A 15635-nucleotide genomic window follows, 5' to 3' on the forward strand; every position below is an offset into this window, starting at 1 on the left:
AAGGGAGTCCCTCACTTGGGGGTGGGGGTACTTTGCAGACCTGCTGTGCAGTCTTGGGGGTGTATCTTGCAGAGCGAGTCTAGTCTTGGGGCTCCTCTGCAGTCTTGGGGGTGTATCTTGCAGAGAGGGTCTAGTCTTGGGGCTCCCCTGCAGACCTGACCTGCAGCCTTGGGGTGCATCTTGCAGAGCTGCCCTGCAGTCTTGGGGTGCATCTTGCAGAGCTGCCCTGCAGTCTTGGGGTGCATCTTGCAGAGCTGCCCTGCAGTCTTGGGGTGCATCTTGCAGAGCTGCCCTGCAGTCTTGGGGTGCATCTTGCAGAGCTGCCCTGCAGTCTTGGGGTGCATCTTGCAGAGCTGCCCTGCAGTCTTGGGGTGCATCTTGCAGAGCTGCTCTGCGCTGGGCGCTGCATCTGCTGGAGGGCAGCTCACAGCCCCCTCCCCGGGCAAGTCTCCGGGTTGCCGAGCAGCCTCGTCAGCGGGGAGCGGGCATCGCCTCCCCCGCCCCGCCCCGCCCCGCCCCGCCCCGCCTCCCCTGGGCTCTCCGCCCCGACTCCCCGCCGCCCAGTGCGTGCGGGCCGGCAGGAAGGGGCGGGGCGGGCCGGAGCCGCATCCCCTCGCCCCCCGGCCGGGCTCGACCCCGCGCGCATTGTCCGGCCGCCCCGCCCCGCCCCGCCCCGCGTGTCCCTCCGCCGCCGCCCGGCCGGGCAGCTGGGAAAGTAGTCCGGGCCGCAGCACCGTCCGCGCCGTCCGCCCGTCCACCCGCCGAGCACGCGGAGCCCAGGCAGCGCCGCGCGGGGCCGAGGCGGGACCGAGGCGGGTCCGAGGCGGGTCCGGGCCCGGGATGGCGCCGCTCGCCCGCGCCCGGCCGCCGGGGAGGCTGCTCCGCGCGCTGCTGCTCGCCGCGGCCGTTCCAGGTGGGGCTCGGCGGCCGGGGCCGGGCCTGCTGCTCGTCGTCCCGCGTGGTGGCGCCCGGCGCGGCTGCACGCGGCTTCTCCGTGCCGCCGCCTCCTGCCTCCTCCCGGGGCCCGCAGGACGCGAGCGCGGGGGTGCGCCCGGGAGGGACGCCGGCGGGCGGGGCGGGGGGTGGTCGCCGCAGCCGGCGCGGGGTGGCGGGACCCGCACACACCGGAGGTGCGGGGCAGCCGGGCGCGGGGGGTGACAGGACCCGCACACACCGGAGGTGCGGGGCAGCCGGGCGCGGGGGGTGACAGGACCCGCACACACCGGAGGTGCGGGGCAGCCGGGCGCGGGGGGTGACAGGACCCGCACACACCGGAGGTGCGGGGCAGCCGGGCGCGGGGGGTGACAGGACCCGCACACACCGGAGGTGCGGGGCAGCCGGGCGCGGGGTGACAGGACCCGCACACACCCGGAGGTGCGGGGCAGCCGGGCGCGGGGTGACAGGACCCGCACACACCGGAGGTGCGGGGAAGCCGGGCGCGGGGGGCAGGACCCGCACACACCGGAGGTGCGGGGCAGCCGGGCGCGGGGTGACAGGACCCGCACACACCGGAGGTGCGGGGAAGCCGGGCGCGGGGGGCGGGACCCGCACACACCGGAGGTGCGGGGAAGCCGGGCGCGGGGGGCAGGACCCGCACACACCGGAGGTGCGGGGCAGCCGGGCGCGGGGTGACAGGACCCGCACACACCGGAGGTGCGGGCAGCCGGGCGCGGGGCTGACAGGACCCGCACACACCGGAGGTGCGGGACAGCCGGGCGCGGGGTGACAGGACCCGCACACACCGGAGGTGCGGGACAGCCGGGCGCGGGGGGCGGGACCCGCACACACCGGAGGTGCGGGGCTTCCAGACTCCGGCGAGCGGCGCGCACACTTGGACCCTGCGTTTTCCCTTTCTCCACATGCGAGTGGGCTGAGCCCCTAGAAGTCGTGGACACCGGTGTGTTCCCTTCTCCCCTCTCCAGAGACCTGCTCCGTCCGCTAGGGACAGACAGACAGGCGGGGGAGCGGTCCGACCTGCCGACGCCCAGGGCAGCAGAGAGGCAGTTACAGAAGCCAGAACTCCCACCTTCCGCCCCCATAAAGATCTTCGGTCCAGACTCCCAGAGGGGTAAATGACAGGGGAGACGACCAGAGGGCTCTGAACCTTAAATGCTTGCCAGCAGGAATCTTGTTTTTCATATCGCCAGTGAAAGGGAAGTGAATCTGGAAACACCAGAGGAAGCCAGGCATGGTTTCTCTTATCAGAGAGAAGAGGAAAAAAAGGAAAGACGCTCGAAGTAATAATAGATGTAGGGTTGAACTAGAAAGGAACTGAGGGCAAGCCCATTGGGGGGGAAAAAATGAGGGAAAAGTATATATACATGATATAGTTCTAGAATCAGCATCAGTGACCCTGGGAGAACTTGTGCAGTTTCCAGTAGAGGGGATGGGACACGAACTCCAGGTGTGGAAACTATTTCTATACCCTCGTTAGGTTACATTTTTTATAGTTAACTCTCTAATGAAAGAAAGAAAGAAAGAAAGAAAGAAAGAAGTGTGTGTGTTATGTGCTGAGTGCACAGCCCAGGCAGGAGCTTCTCGGGAGGAGCTGGAGCCGAGGGAGGGATCAAAGGCAGATGCTAACGGGACCCCAGCACAATGGGCGCCTTCCGGAGCGGCCCCTCGCTCGGGGTCAGCCTTCTGGAGAGGTTCCAGCCTGGGCAGCAACGTGGTCTGTGTGTGCTGTGCCGGGGATCTGCCTCCGATGAGGAATCAGTGTGGGGATCTGTGTATCGCACTCGAGCGTCAGGAAGGGCAAATGCTAGTCTCAGCCCCTCTCAGTAAGCAGACCTTTAGCTTGGCCTTTGCTCACCGTTCCGAGGTAATAGGATATGGGAGGTGTTATGTAGGTTTAAGATAGTCTTTCCCCTGCTCTGGTAAAAAAATAAAAATAAAAAGGGCTGGTGGGGGGAGTACTGGGTGATCCTTATTAGACAGTAAGCAACAGTCAGTCACATTTTCCCCAACAGTTGGATGTTCTAAGCAGGGAGGGGGGAGACATTTCCTAATCTGATTACCCACCAAGTTAAAGCTGCCATAGTTCCCAACTTTTCAGAGTGGCTAGTCTGTCCTTTAAATATCCGCGTTGCTCTGCAGACATTAAGTAAATGGGTCTCTTTTAAGGGAAGGAGATTAAAAAAAAAAAGGGCAGATATAAAACCATGACTTGTAATTTGTCACCAAAGATAAATGCACTCCCCCAAGGAGCAGGTGCCAAGGGTCCCCCAGACACTTCACGGGATGAGGAAATAAACTTGCTTGTTCACAGAGTTGGGGTTTTGCTAATGATTTCTTGTAAAATTAGACTTTTACGACTTACTCTGTTCAAGATCTTTTTGACAAGCTTGTAAAAGTAGCAAACAGCTTGTGCACATGAGTTTTCCTGATTTTGAAACTCTGGCAAGGAACCTGAGAATGAACAGCCTTCTTAGGAAGCGTGGAGATTATTGGAAATCTCCCTGTGCTTTTAATGATGTAAAAGGTCATTTCTCTGGATTGTTGCAAAACTTTGCTGAAACTTAAATTGTGTTTGTAAGTTAATTGGTAGTATTTGGTGAAAGTTTTTTTTTTTTTTTTCACACCCAGGATGTGTGCTTTGATTGGTGTGTTAAAATGATTTGATCCCTGTAATTCTGGATATGCCTTTTCTCCCTTTTCCTTGTAGGAATGTTGTGCTTCACTGAACTGTTTTTTATAAAAGAGCCACAGGATGTAACTGTCACAAGAAAGGAACCAGTCGTTTTAGATTGTCAGGCTCGTGGAGAAGTTCCTATTAAGGTGACATGGTTGAAAAATGGAGCAAAAGTACCCGAGAATAAAAGGACCCAGGTTCTGTCTAATGGATCTCTCTACATCGCTGAAGTGGAAGGCAGGCGAGGGGAGCCGAGCCATGAAGGCTATTACCAGTGCTTGGCAATGAACAAATACGGAGCCATCCTTAGTCAGAAAGCTCACCTTCTCTTATCAAGTAAGTTCTTGACCGGTGGCCAAAGACCGTTTTCCTTTGCTGTGTTTTGATGGTTTCTTGCTTCCAAATATGCTGACTCTGAAGAGTGCAAGTCCACCTAGGAGTCTCCTGGAGCTCAGAATGGGCCCCGAGGCTTGCAGAGAAATCGGAGAGGGGAAAAAAGAATTCAGACAAATGCTTCAGAACAAAGGTCAGGTTGGGAACACCCGCACCTGTTGAGATGGGGGCTGCAGAGACTGAAGCACTTCATGCTGTCTTTAAGAGTTAGGTGCAAGTAGCGCTCAAAGCTCATCTTTTGAGAATGAGTAATTAAAAAAAAAAAATCACAAGTAGATCTTTGTGCCTTGTGCATGGCCCTTGAGTGCTCTATCTTTCTTCTAGCCTTCTGTTTCTCTGCCCTGCCGTTTAACTGGAAGGGAAGGCCTTGCTCAGTGACTCAAGTCTTTGAAATCTTCTTGTCTTTTCCTGCTGGGAGGGAATGAGGATAAATTAAGGATATTTCCATATACATAGCGGACTGCTTTTATTTTTCCCTAGTTATAAAGTTTGCTCTCTAACAGTTCCCCTCGTATCAATAGCCCCAGTCGAACCATTTGTCCAGGTGATGTGTTGCTTGGTGGTGGACCTGTAAAGGTGGGGGTCTAGGACAGATAGGGAGGCTTAGCCCCTTGCCCTCCCACCCTTCCACCACTTCCCAACTCACCAGGGGACCAGACCTAGAGAATTCTAGAGCATAAAGCACAATTTAAATCTAAAACCAACAGGCATCTCAGTCTTTTTCGTAGGCACCCTGCCTACAGGCTTTTTGCTCATCCAGGAGAGAGAATTTGTCCTCTGCCTATGTACAGAAGAAGCAATAAATAGGGAGAAAGAGCTGTTGAGATGAAGGTATAATCTCTAGGAAATCATTTCTACAAGGTTGACACAGGAACCTGCGGCACGGATCTTATCTTGTAAGTCACTTCAACTGCTGTGTCAGTCCATTTCCATATTTAAGCCACCCTCATGCTGGTCATTCATTTTGTCCATGCAGTCATGATGAGTAGCAGAAAATAAACGGCAAAGAAGATCTATTTTCATATTGAAATAGGTCAACAAAGTGAGCGCTTCCAGTTTGAGCCCTTCTGAGAATAGCGCAAACTTGTGAGTTGTTCTGTGATCTTTTCTTTTTTGTTATAATCATGGACTCATGAAATTTCTTTTTGGTTGGGTAATTAAAAAAAAAAAGGTTCTGTACAGTACTGTTTTCAGGGTTGTGTGCTTATTCTGCTTATGTTCAGTTTAATAGTTGCCTAACGGCATTGTAAAGGTAATATTTTTTCTCTCTCTGGCTTGGTGGGAATTGGTGTTTTCTTACCCAGGGACTGCAAGTTGTGTGTTGTTTTGGTGGGGGGAGAAAGAGAGAGGCTGGAGGCAAATGGGGGGGGGGTGGCGCAGATGGGTCTGGAAAGGGTGAAACATTTGTCATGACTACACGTGGTCCTAAGAAGCTAGACAGAATTCTGAGGCACCTACATAGATTCTCAAAGCCCACCCAGCTTTCAAAGCTGATAAAGGCCTGAGCAGTGTCAACAAATGTCAGTGCCAGTGCTTTTAACACTGTCAGATTTTTTTGTACCTTCATAAAATTATTTCAGAAGACTTAGATCTGATTTGTTTCAAGACAGTCGCATGAAGTTAATTTTCATATAAGAAAATTTAAGTGAGCTGCAGATTGCATTTCAAGTAGTGTGGGGGGACATACTTTTTCCAGACATTTTATTGAACTCGGAGGAGGTGTATTACTGCGTTCAGTACTCTGCATTGTAGAAAGGAAATGCGTAGTGAGTTGAAATTTCTTCTTTCCAAATAAATGAGGCTTCTTATAGGTACTGAGGTTGCCAAGTGTGTCCTGCTATCTGAGGTGTAGTTCCCAGGGTCTCTCAGCTGGCCTTAGGCTGTGTTCAGAGTAAAGGCGGTGCAGTACATATTCAACAGGGAAACAATAGGCATTAAGTAGATATTCCTATTTTTGTTTAAAGCCAGCTCTTTCCTAGTTATTGATGGCGGCGGGGAGGGATGCGCTTTTATTTTCTAGTTGGAAACGTCAGCACGCATAAATCTTTGGGTGCAAAAATAGCCTAGCACTAGACAAATCTAAAACTTTAGTTTGTGCAAGTTGAGCTTTTTAAAACACAGATGGATCAAGTCTGGGTCTCTGAGCTTCAGAACTCCAAGCAGAAAGTTGCCCTCCCTCAGCCAGAATTCCATTATTCATGTGTAAATTAGGAATTCAAGGGGTGAAAGGTTAGAAACTGGCCAGGATGAGGTTTACCCTTGTGATAAAGAGCAGATGACCCTCATTCATGGGCCGCAGCTTTTATGTAGCCCCTCTGCGAAGTTAGTTATGGCTGCAGATTGTTCTCCAGGAATGCAGAAATGCAAATGCGAAGCAGCCTCTCCTTCTGTGCCTCTCGGCCGCTTATCGCCCCAGCACTTCAGAGCTGAGCTCTGGGACCCACGTCTTCCTCCCTAAAGGCCTGGAGGCTTTCCTGTTGCTCACCCAGCACAAAAGACTGTCTGCTTTAGTTTTCCTAAGGCAGCTCTTATGGAAAGGAGAGCAGAGGGTTGGAATAATGTTAAAAGAACTTTTTCTTTAAAGCAATCCTCTTCATAAAATGATACCCACTTTCCACTTTCAGGTGATTGCTTTAGACTTTTAGGGACTTTTTCTGATTGCATACAGTAGTAAAAACAGAAGTCCGTGCCAATGTAGCAGTTCTGATTTCTGACAAAGCGTTGTTTTTTTTTTCTTTCTCCCTTTCATGTCTCTGCTCTCTCTACACAATTGAAATATTTTGAGGAGCAAGGAGTGAGCTGTAGACATCTCCACCTTCCAGCCTTCCTTATGCTGGGAATAAGACCAGCTCCTTGGGAGAGCAGTAGTGTGGTATGCCAGCCTTACATTTCAGCAAGTTAAAATGAAGATAAGAGCAGCAGGGGAGGGGCAGCTACGCTCCGCGGTGAGGGGGGGGGTGCGGGGGGGGGTGGCGGCACCTGAAACTGGCTTTTACATTTATTAGCCTTTTCAGGACTGTTCCTTTGGGTGAGAAGGAGCACTTGAGAGAGGCAGGAATCACCGTAGGACTAACTTTTTTATCCTTTTCATGACAGTGCACTGTATGCTGGCTTTGGCTTGTTAAAATGAGGATAGTTTGGGTATCTGTTTAGAAAATCTGTTTGTGTAACTTTGCATATGAATAATCTTTTTAGTGGTTTTCTGGGAATAACATGTCCGTCGTTTAAGTTGCTATCAAGACGAAGTGAGATTTTTTTGATAGAATTAGTGGAAAACTTATGTAAGTGGCAGTATAAAATGATAGTTCAAAACTGGCCTTGGAATATGAAGTTAATCTGTGTTGGAAATATTTAAATATGTGGTTAAAAAAAAAGAGTGGTCCAGGAGGTGGTGCAGTGGATAAAGCATCGGACTCTCAAACATGAGGTCCTGAGTTCAATCCCCGGCAGCACATGTACCAGGGTGATATCTGGTTCTTTCTCTCTATCATTTCTCATGAATCAATAAATAAAAATTAAAAAAAAAGAAGGGGGGAGTCAGGCGGTAACGCACCTGATGCAAGGACCGGCGTGAGGATCTGGGTTCGAGCCCCCCCCCCCCCCCCCCCCGCTCCAGGGAGTCGCTGCACAGGTGCTGAGACAGGTCTGTAGGTGTCTGTCTTTCTCTCCCCCTCTCTGTCTTCCCCTCCTCTCTCCATTTCTGTCTGTCCTATCCAACAACGACGACATCAATAACAACAACAATAAACAACAAGGGCAGTGATGGAGCGTCTCTGGGTTAGACATAGATACCAGCCCACAGGTCTTCAGGCTAACAAGGCCTTATCTTCTTCTTCTAGCGTTTGCCCTTCTTCCGTAGCCAGACAACAGCGTCAGGTTGAGCCTGATATAAAGTTTCGAGACCTCCTTTGAATCTGGAGAGGTGGCAGTCGTTGACTATGTGGGTCATAGTCTGTCTGTAGCTGCAGGGGCAGTTCGGGTCGTCTCTGGCTCCCCAGCGATGGAACATAGCGGCGCACCGGCCATGGCCTGTTCCATAGCGATTGAGGAGGGCCCGATCATAACGTGCTAGGTCAAAGCCGGGTTGATGCTCGCAGGGGTCTGTGATGAGGTGTTTGTTCTTTACCTCAGCTGACTGCCAGCTCTGTTTCCAAGAGTCTGGAACAGAGAAGTTCAGTGTAGGCGTAGGGGACCAGATTGGGTGACGAGACGTCAAGCGTTGGACAGGGTGGGCGAAGATATAAGGGTCTTATCTGATACCCAGTTACTGCGCCCGAACCCAGGCCAGGAGAAGGAGAGCCCCAGAGTTCCAGCTGTTGTCCTTTAAAGTCTGTTCAGCCTACCCACAGTGCTTTGCACGCCAGCAGTCCGGACTCACCCACAGCCCACCACGTGCTGCGCAGGGCACTGCACACTGTCAGCCTTCTGTCGCCAAAGCTGAGGTCACCACAAGTGCTGACATCAGGAGAAGTCACTAATTAATAGCTTACTGCAGAGGCCCCATGTCTGGTTTGCTCCACTATTCCCTGTGACCATTTTTCTCATTCTTCTTTTTTATAGGATGAGAGACAGAGACAGACAGAAGCAGAGACCCCATAGCTCACGAAGCTTCCGCGTACAGATGAGACTGGAGGCTTGAACTAAGGTCCTTAGGCATGGCATTGTGTGCATTTTTCTAGTTCCTGTCATGCTTTTTGGAGTCTAAGAATAATTATCTTTAAATAAAAGGGGAGGTCGGGTGGTGGCGCAGCCGGTCAAGCACAGGTGGCGCAAAGCGCAAGGACCGGCATAAGGATCCTGGTTCGAGCCCCTGGCTCCCCACCTGCAGGGGAGTCGCTTCCCAGGCGGTGAAGCAGGTCTGCAGGTATCTGTCTTTCTCTCCCCCTCTCTGTCTTCCCCTCCTCTCTCCATTTCTCTCTGTCCTGTCCAACAATGACAGCAATGGCAACAACAACAATAAGCAACAAGGGCAATAAAAGGGAGAAAGTAGCCTCCAGGAGCAGTGGATTCATAGTGTAGGCACCCAGCCCCCAGTGATAACCCCGGAGGCCAAAATAAATAAATAAATAAATATATGGGGTAGCATTGAAATGTTTATCGTCAAGCTGCATCACTGTGTGTGTGTGTGTGTGAGTGTGTGCGTGTGTGAGTGTGTGTGTGCGTGTGTGTGTGAGTGTGTGTATGAGTGTGTGTGTGAGTGTGTGTGTGTGCATGTGAGTGTGTGAGTGTGTGTGTGTGTCTATGTGCGTGTGTGAGTGTGTGTGAGTGAGTGTGTGCGTGTGTGTGTGCGTGTGAGTGTGTGAGTGTGTGTGTGTGTGTGTGTGTGTGTACGTGTGTGTGTGTGTGTGTGTGTGTGTGTGTGTGGTGAAGAGCAGACAGTAAGTCAGTAGAGTGCACATTTTGCCCTGCACAGTGACCTGGGTTCTGTGTGGCCCTGGTCACCACATGGGAGCACCATTTCCAGGGGAAACTTAGTGAGTGGTAGAGTAATGCTGTCATGTCTCTTCTCCTCTGTGTGTTTGTGTCGCTTACTACCTAAAAACAATCTGTCAGGAGTGGTGTGATCTTTTCAGTTGTTTCGTTTTGTTAAGGAAATAGTGATTTACACGCCTGGGTACCGTTTCGCATCCTTCTAAGACGGTGGCTGCACACCGCTGCCCTGCCAACTTAAGTCCCTGCCCACCGCCACGCGCTGGACCCCCAGGGCCCTCTCAGCATCCCCGCGCCCGATCCCTTGGTCGTGGCGCGACAGGCCATGGCTGGTCCCAAGCTTTGCCTCAGTGGTGGAACCTTGCGGGCTCAAAACCCAAACAGCAGAGAAAAAAACCTACGTGGGTGACCGGAGCGAGCACACTCGAGGCACTCCAGGCGTGTGTGTCTGAGGCCCCACAGTCCCAGGTTTAATCTTCGGCTCGCGTTGAGCCGTACACTGGTGTCTCTCTCACCCCCCCACCCCAACCCCCGGTCTCATGAAAATAAAAATCTTTTTAAAAATCTGCATGAATTAAGTTAGGAAAGTAAAACCACACAGCTCTGCAGTCGTAAGTTTCAGCAATAACTTGATTCTTGAAGTCTGCCCGCTGGAAGGGTCTATCAGATGCCTGAGAATCGCTAGAGAACAGGTCAGCTTTTTCCCTTTTAGTCTGTGGTCAGAGAGGCTCAGTTATCATTTTCCAACCTGGAACACTATATCACTGGTTTTCAAGGTTGGTTTTTAAAATTGTTCATGAGTCAGGATCCATGGGTAGGTGGGATTATACTTTGCTGTAAGAATGTGTGTGTGTGTGTGTGTGTGTGTGTGTTTATTTCTGTGTGTGTTTATTTGCTGATGGACTTTTGAAAGGACACTTGGTCCTGGCTCTGATTATTCCAAAGAAAGGCCCTCATTCTTCAGTAGGGGATTGCCCAGTGATCTGCCCAGAGATCTGTCATCACTGCTCTGGGCTATTGATGAAGCCCAGAACAGTCTGACCGCATAGCACAAAGCAAATATGTGCAGCAGGATTCTAGGTTGAAGGAATGTTTCCACTAATAAACAAACGTGGGGTGTCTCCATTGGAGAAGCGCAAATGTCCTTGGCTGGTCTGAGATGTGGTCTTTCTCATGGGCAGTCAGCTGGGGTTGCACACTTCCAGCTCTTTCGCTTGAAATGACTGTGCTGTGGAGCGCCACAGTGCCGCGCCAGGCCTTTGACTGAGGACCACACGTAAACACATCGAAGACTGTTTATGAGGAACCCTAGCATTTAAACACCAGATTATTTTTCGTGGTCCGTCAAGACTGCTGTAATACTTTTGAATGTTTGGGGTGTGCAAACTTTGTTTTTTCTTCCAGTTCCAGCGCCACTATTGAAGAGGTGATGTACAGGTTGTCACCTGGGCACATTCCATATTTCCCCAAGATGGGTATCAGTGCACCTCAAAATCTCCACTAAACCATAGGAAGTTAGGCCTCCAACCTCCTCTCTAGCCTCCTTCCTTCCTTCCTCTTTTAAAAAATATTTATTTATTTATTCCCTTTTGTTGCCCTTGTTGTTTTATTGTTGTAGTTATTATTGTTGTTGTTGTTAATGTCGTCATTGTTGGACAGGACAGAGAAATGGAGAGAGGAGGGGAAGACAGAGAGGAGGAGAGAAAGACAGACACCTGCAGACCTGCTTCACCGCCTGTGAAGTGACTCCCCTGCAGGTGGGGAGCCGGGGGCTCGAACCGGGATCCTTACGCCGGTCCTTGCGCTTTGTTTATGCCACTACCTGACTCCCATGTATTTATTTTTTACCAAGAGTACCACTCAGCTGTGGTTTGTGGTAATAGTAGGCACTGAACTTGGGATCATTAGTGCCTCGGCATGAAAATTCTGCATTATCATTGTAGTATCTACCCAGTTCTGGAAAGGATATTTGAACAGTCTACAGTCTTGGAAAACTATAGTTATCACCATATATGTATGTGTATGTGTTTATTTTGAATGGGATAGAAAGGGAAGACAGAGAGGGCGAGAGACAGAGACACTCACAGCCCTGCTTCACTGCTTGTGAAGTGTCCCCTGCAGGTGGGGAACAGGGACTTGAAACAGGGTCCTTGCGCACTTACTTGTGTCCGTTCAACCAGGTGCGCGCCTGCTCAGCCCCTTCCGTCATTCCTCCTTTAGACAGTGGGGCAGGGCTGTTCGTTGTTTTTAAATGACGTCGCTCTGAATAGATTCTTCTCGGGGACGGGTGTTTGCACACGTTACAGTGCGTGAAGACCTGTCTCTGTTGTTGCTGTTGGCTTTTTAGTAATGCTTAAATGTATTGACTGGTGAGTTATTTGCTTTGTTTCTCTGGGGCCACGGCCTGACCCCCACGCATGACCCCACTGCCTGCAGTGCTGACTTTCTACTCGTCTTATCTCACATGGGGGAGACAAACCTCGGGACCACAACCACGGACGGAGCTTCTCCTGGCGCTTCTCCTGGCGCTGTCCGTGGTGCCCCTGTGGCGCTGGTTCCAGTTCGGAGTCTCACACTTGAATGCTATTCAGACAGCTCTCTCTTGGCCTCATCTCCTATTTTTTACATCGTGATTTCTTTTTGTATTTTTTTTCCCTCCAGGGTTATTGCTGGGCTCGGTGCCTGCACCATGAATCCACCGCTCCTGGAGGCCATTTTTCCCCCTTTTTGTTGCCCTTGTTGTTGTAAACTTGTTGTGGTTATTATGATTGCCATTGTTGACGTTGTTCGCCTTTGGATAGGACAGAGAGAAATGGAGAGAGGAGGGGAAGACGGAGAGGGGGAGAGAAAGACAGACACCTGCAGACCTGCTTCACCGCCTGGGAAGCGACTCCCCTGCAGGTGGGGAGCCGGGGGCTCGAACCAGGATCCTCACGCCGGTCCCTGTGCTTTGCGCCACATGCGCTTAACCCACTGTGCCACCGCCTGACCCCCTAAATTGTATTTTCTTTATTGGGGAATTAATGTTTTACATTCGACAGTAAATACAATAGTTTGTATATGCATGATATTTCCCAGTTTTCCACAGGACGATCCAACCCCACTAGGTCCTCTGAATCCTTTTTGGACCTGTCCTCCCTCTCCGCCCCACCCCCCCACCCCCAGAGTCTTTGACTTTGGTGCAGTGCACCAGCTCCAGTCCAGGTTCTGCTTCTCTTCTGATCCTGTGCTTCAGCTTCTGCCTGAGACTCATCTCCTGTTTTTAAGTAGGGAAGGAAATTTGATTTTTACTGAGTTTGGGGCCTAGTGTGGAGTCCCGTTGCTTGCCTCCTCTTGTTGTATATATACGAAACATCAAGACCTGCCCACAAGTTCATCTTCATGTAGCTTTACTCACGTGGACTTCAATATTAGAGATTTTAAAAATGACTTCTAGTCAGATTTCATATACCCCTGTCTACTCAGCATCTTTTAAAAAATATTTTATTTATTCCCTTTTGTTGCCCTTGTTGAGCATCTTTTATTTACTTATTTTAGTTACTTTTTAAAAAATTTATTTATTTCCTTTTGTTGCCATTGTATATTATTTTTCCCCTTGTTGTTTTATTGTTGTAGTTATTATTGTTGTTATTGATGTCGTCATTGTTGGGTAGGACAGAGAGAAATGGAGAGAGGAGGGGAAGACAGAGAGGGGGAGAGAAAGGCAGACACCTGCAGACCTGCTTCACCGCCTGGGAAGCGACTCCCCTGCAGGTGGGGAGCCGGGGGCTCGAACCGGGATCCTTAGCCTGGTCCTTGCGCTTTGCGCCACCTGCACTTAACCACTGTGCTACCACCCGACTCCCGAGTTTTTTTTTTTTTTAAAAAAGATTTATTTACTTATTTGAGGGAAAGAGCAACAAAGCATCACTCTGGCACATGCTATGCCAGGGATCAAACTCGAGACCTCATGCTTGGAAGTTCAACATTTTATCCATTTTGCCACCACCCGGTTGGCTGTGAGTGATTTTGAACAGGTTAAATTGCAGTGCAGGAAGTGTGTGAGCAATTGACAGGATGAAATGAAGAGGGAGGTAGGTTGGAAATGAGGAGAGTATGTAATCACAGAGGTCGAGGAGAAATGTTCCGTGTAAAACATCAGATGCAACAGACTTTCAGCAAGACAAGACTTGAAAAATCACCATGCTGTTCCTAGGATTTGTGAGAACCACGGTGATTATCTTTGGGAGGTGGGAGGGTGGAAACCTGGACCTCTGCTGGTGGCTGTGGTGTGGAGCTACACACTGTAACCTGACAACCTTGGACTCCACTGTTAATCACAAGTAAAAATTAAAATTAGAAATCACCAGTGCCAGACAGTTAATAGACTGTTAAAGGCATAGAGTTTGGGTTGAAAGAAAACAAAGCACAGGGTTTTTTTTAAAAAAACATTTATTTATTTATTCCCTTTTGTTGCCCTTGTTTTATTGTCGTAGTTATTATTGATGTCATTGTTGTTGATAGGACAGAGAGAAATGGAGAGAGGAGGGGAAGACAGAGAAGGGGAGGGAAAGACAGACACCTGCAGACCTGCTTCACCGCCTGTGAAGCGACTCCCCTGTAGGTGGGGAGCCAGGGGCTCGAACCAGGATCCTTATGCCAGTCCTTGCGCTTTGCGCCACGTGCGCTGTGCTACCGCCCGACTCCCACAAAGCACAGTTTTAAGGAACACTGAACTCTTCTTTGAGTTTAACAGTGAGAGGAATCTTCACTGTCTTAATATTGCACAATCTTGCTGTCTTCAGATTAGAAATAATACTATGGGGCGGAGGGGAGACAGCACAATGGTTCTGCAAACAGACTCTCATGCCTAAGGCTCCAAAGTCCCAGGTTCAATCCCCCGCACCACCATAAGCCAGAGCTGAACAGTGCTCTGGTTAAAAAAGAAGAAAAGGGGAGTCGGGCTGTAGCGCAGCGGGTTAAGCGCAGGTGGCGCAAAGCGCAAGAACCAGCACAAGGATCCTGGTTCGAGCCCCCGGCTCTCCACCTGCAGGGGAGTCGCTTCACAGGCGGTGAATCAGGTCTGCAGGTGTCTTTCTCTCCTCCTCTCTGTCTTCCCCTCCTCTCTCCATTTCTCTCTGTCCTATCCAACAACGACAACAACAATAATAACTATAACAATAAAACAACAAGGGCAACAAAAGGGAATAAATAAATAAAATAAATATTTAAAAAAAAAGAAAAAAAGAAATAATACTATATAGTGAATCAACAAACCAATTCCTTGGCCAGAGAGCTTGCTCGCTGAGTATGTGCCTGCGTGGCCGTACTGTTAACCAGATTGAGCCCCGGCTCTGCGTGGGACGTGATGTGGCAACAGAGGGCATTTTTGTGATTGTGGCATCTTTCCCTCTCCTGTCTGTATGAATGGGGGAAAATAAGTGGCCTGGCCTGATGAACTCACTTTTATATTACCCTGATGCTGATTTAGTTCTTTAACTAAATGGTTGTATTGCTTTTATATATATTTCAGCAATAATGTGTACATGTGCTGTTCTGACAGGTGAAGATGCTCTATTAAAAAAAGAATGATGGGGAGTCGGGCGGCAGCGCAGCGGGTGAAGCGCAGGTGGCACAAAGCGCAGGGACCGGCGTAAGGATCCCGGTTCGAGCCCCCGGCTCCCCACCTGCAGGGGAGTCGCTTCCCAGGCGGTGAAGCAGGTCTGCAGGTGTCTGTCTTTCTCTCCCCCTGTCTCTCTGTCTTCCCCTCCTCTCTCCGTTTCTCTCTGTCCTCTCCAACAACGACGACAACAATAAAACAACAAGGGCAACAAAAGGGAAAATAAGTAAATAAATAATTTTTTTTTTTTAAAAAAAGAAAAACAAAGAAAAGGAAAGCACAGCGGGGAAACTTGAGGAGCTGTGGTCTGTCAGCAGAGCCAAGGACTCTGAAAGGGGGAGGTAGGAGGAGGCTGAGGGGGAATGGGGGCGCGGGGGACTTGGGTTGGCAGTGGGAGTGGTGTGCAGATGCCTATTATGGGGAGGTAAGAAATCAATCGTACTCATGACAACTGTCTTGTAAAATGTTATTTCCCCCAATAAAATGTTACAAAGCCAAAAATACAAATACAAAAAATGTTTGTATTTGTAAAACTGGTTCTGTATGTATGTGTGTGAAAATATTTATAAAATGTGATCTGAG

The 15635-nt window shown here is 50.2% G+C and overlaps 1 protein-coding gene across 2 annotated transcripts in view; it reads left to right on the top strand.

Moving 5' to 3' along the window:
* Positions 1–715: 715 nt before the first annotated feature.
* Positions 716–15635, top strand: part of PRTG (protogenin) — a 132171-nt gene continuing 117251 nt past the window's right edge. For both annotated transcript variants that reach the window (XM_060178201.1, XM_060178202.1), the window contains exons 1-2: positions 716–913; positions 3665–3967. In XM_060178201.1, coding sequence (XP_060034184.1) covers positions 841–913; positions 3665–3967 — 376 coding nt within the window. In that variant the 5' untranslated portion in view covers positions 716–840. The remainder of the gene's footprint in view (positions 914–3664; positions 3968–15635) is intronic.

This window comes from Erinaceus europaeus, chromosome 18 (genome assembly GCF_950295315.1).
Source record: "Erinaceus europaeus chromosome 18, mEriEur2.1, whole genome shotgun sequence".
NCBI classification, from domain to species: domain Eukaryota; kingdom Metazoa; phylum Chordata; class Mammalia; order Eulipotyphla; family Erinaceidae; genus Erinaceus; species Erinaceus europaeus.